The 2,938-nt window shown below is 38.9% G+C and overlaps 1 protein-coding gene across 1 annotated transcript; it reads left to right on the top strand.

Annotated features, from left to right (window-relative positions):
* Window positions 1–550: 550 nt before the first annotated feature.
* LOC108200767 (trihelix transcription factor GTL2) lies at window positions 551–2,663 on the top strand. Its single transcript, XM_017369015.2, has 2 exons — window positions 551–1,034; window positions 1,462–2,663. The coding sequence occupies exons 1-2, from the start codon at window positions 682–684 to the stop codon at window positions 2,519–2,521; spliced, it is 1,413 nt and encodes a 470-aa protein (XP_017224504.1). The 5' UTR covers window positions 551–681; the 3' UTR covers window positions 2,522–2,663.
* Window positions 2,664–2,938: the final 275 nt, after the last annotated feature.

Below are 2,938 nucleotides of genomic sequence, written 5' to 3'. Positions count from 1 at the left end.
GAGGGGACGGGGAGAATAATAATACATTAGCAGTTGGAAATGGAGGTGTACATATGTGTCGCGACCAGTATCATAAAAAACGAGAATGAGAGTTAATTGAATAAGTCACGGAATAAGGATTAGTCGGAGATTAATTGAATTGGTCAAAAATTAATTAAAAATTGATGAGATTTTAATTAGAAATTTAATATGTTGAGCGAATTACTAGTACAATTTACAGGATTAATGATTATATTTAGATTAGAGGCCACAACTCACATGCATGCATTTGGACTTTGGTACGTGCAGAGAGAACAAAAGACCCGGGAACATACGAATGTATACATACATACGTAGCAGCTGCGCGACCCACGTGTGGGAAGAGCACGTGCATCCCACGTCCCAGCAGCTGACTTGCCAGTGCACTGATTGAACTGTAGCAGTATTAAAGTCCTGGGGACTACCCTTCTGCATTACCAGACAAACTCTCTATGAATATGAGAGAGAATTTCCTCAGCAAACGGACACATTTCGAAATCATCAATTTCTCACACACCCTCGTTATATCAATTCATGTCTCCCACAACCCTCAAACAATAAACCCAAAAAAAATAAAAAAAAAATTATTTGTCTTAGGCTTCTCAGGGTTTAAAATAAAGAAAGAGAGAAAGCTAGGGAAGAAGAGAGCAAAAAAAAGAAAAGATGTTTGGAGTTCCACAAGAGCAATTTCACCAACTCATAGCTTCTTCAAGAACACTTTCCTCACTCCCTATTAATCCTCTTCCATTCTCTTCCTCAACTCCTCACCCATTCCCTATTAATTTTGATGCCTACCCTTCATCATCCCCATCTCAATTTCATCACTTGCACCAACCACCTCTTTTATTGCCTAACAAATCACAACATGGTGGTGATAATGATGGGGACAAGAAAGGTGAAGAAGGTGCAACTCTTTTGATGGATCCTTGGTCTAATGATCAAGTGCTTTCACTTCTCAAAATCAGATCTAGTATGGATAGCTGGTTTCCGGATTTCACTTGGGAACATGTTTCCAGGTAATTCATGTATTTGCATTCACTATATAAAAGGCTTATATTGAACGGATCGAATCAGGAGAGACTAACCTAGGCTCAAGTCTTACTTAAATCGTAAAAATAGTGACATCTTAATTTTGAATATTTTATCCGGTGTCCTTCTAAATCTTGATTCCGTCACTGTAAGCGTTTCTACTATTCCGAACTGTACATGTACAGACACAAAAATTTTACGTAGGTGTGTTGTTTGTAAAGGTTAGAAATTTAAGCCAGTCTTTTTCTCTTTATGTTATCTTGGTTTCACCTTTCTATGCATTGATGACTACATCTTTTTTGGTTATACTACTTATAATATTTAAATAATGTTACAAGTTTAAAAGAAGTACTGTGAAAATTATATGCACCAAGTTGAGTGGTATATTTGTTTCTGTGTTGTTGAGAGAATCAGGAAGATGGAGGAGTTTGGTTTCAAAAGGAGTGCAGAAGAGTGCAAGGAAAAATTTGAAGCAGAAACAAGAGACTTCAATACCTTGTGCTTTAACAAGCCGAGGTTCGACAGTGAACTCGAAGAGCTTTATCATGTTGACAAGATGCAGAAAAAAAATGAAGACCAAGATAAAGATGAGCAAGGAGATCTTCTTGCTGGTAATGTGGCAATCCACAACCTACCCGAGCAACGAGCACATGAAGAGTTGAAGAAAAGTACAGCATCTTCTTCATCGTCGAAGCAAAGCCAGGAAAGAAAGAAGAGAAAACGAGAGAAGTTTGAGAAGTTCAAGGAGTTCTGTGTAGAAATAGTGAACAAGATGATGGTTCAGCAAGAGGAGATGCATAACAAGCTCCTCGAAGATTTTGTGAGCAGAGATGATGAGTATATTGCTAGAGAAGAAGCTTGGAAACAACAAGAAATGGAAAATTTCATCAAGGAGACGGAGATTAGAACACGTGAGCAAGCGATAGCTGGTGACAGACAAGCCACCATCACTGAAATTATGAACAATTTTACTTCTCAGGAAGCCTTTAAGAAAATCGCTGTCAGTTATGAAGAGCTTCTCAAAGTATCCAACACTCTATCTTCCCTTACATCTTCGTACCAAAATATAATTCCTCAAAACTCACATCTAAATCCTTCACTAATAAAACCTCAGAAGCCGTCAAATGAAAGAGACGATACAGGGAAGCGATGGCCTAAAGACGAGGTGCTAGCATTGATAAACATGAGGTGCAAATTGTACACGGACAATGGCAATAGCAATGAGGAAGGCGCGGCGGGAGGGAGCAGAGGCTCATTGTGGGAGAGAATCTCTCAGGGGATGATGGAGCTGGGATACAAGAGGAGTGCCAAGAGGTGCAAGGAGAAATGGGAGAACATAAACAAGTATTTCAGGAAAACAAAAGATGTGAACAAGAAGCGGTCTGTTGATTCAAGAACATGCCCTTACTTTCAACAATTGAGCAGTTTGTATGATCAAGGGACTCTGGTAGTGGCTCCAGATACATCTTCGTAGAGCCAGGGAAATAAGGAGCATTCGAGTTTAAGTTATTTGTTTCAGCTTTCAGTTTTGAAGTTCTAGTACAAGTTTTGTTTAGCTGTTGCATAACTGATGTTTCATGTGCCTTGGACTTTTTAATAAATAGCTGGTTTCATCACCTTGCTAGCTAGTCCTGTAAGTCCTCTTTAATATTGCACGTTACTGTTTTGACATATCGCTACCCGTGTAAGAACGCACGTATGAGTCTGCGTAGATATGTGCCTTGACTATTTAGTTGGGCCAAATATCAGCACGGAAGTCCGGACAGAGAACTCCGAATATATCTCGCACATTTTGCGGTGCTAGGCGCACATAATTGAGTACAAAAAAAATTGTACATAATGATAATTGAAGAAGAATATTTTAATTGGCATTGTTGATGTGAATACAGAT

The sequence above is a fragment of the Daucus carota genome, chromosome 9 (assembly GCF_001625215.2).
Source record: "Daucus carota subsp. sativus chromosome 9, DH1 v3.0, whole genome shotgun sequence".
Lineage (NCBI taxonomy): Eukaryota > Viridiplantae > Streptophyta > Magnoliopsida > Apiales > Apiaceae > Daucus > Daucus carota.
The sequence above is the reverse complement of the archived record's forward strand: the minus strand, read 5'-3'. Positions and strand labels throughout refer to the sequence as shown.

Excerpts from the sequence above, each read along its gene's own strand:
- LOC108200767 (XM_017369015.2), top strand. The coding sequence starts at position 682 with ATGTTTGGAGTTCCACAAGAGCAATTTCACCAACTCATAGCTTCTTCA. Across the intron at positions 1,035-1,461 it reads ACTTGGGAACATGTTTCCAG|GAAGATGGAGGAGTTTGGTT; the intron begins GTAATTCATGTA and ends TGAGAGAATCAG.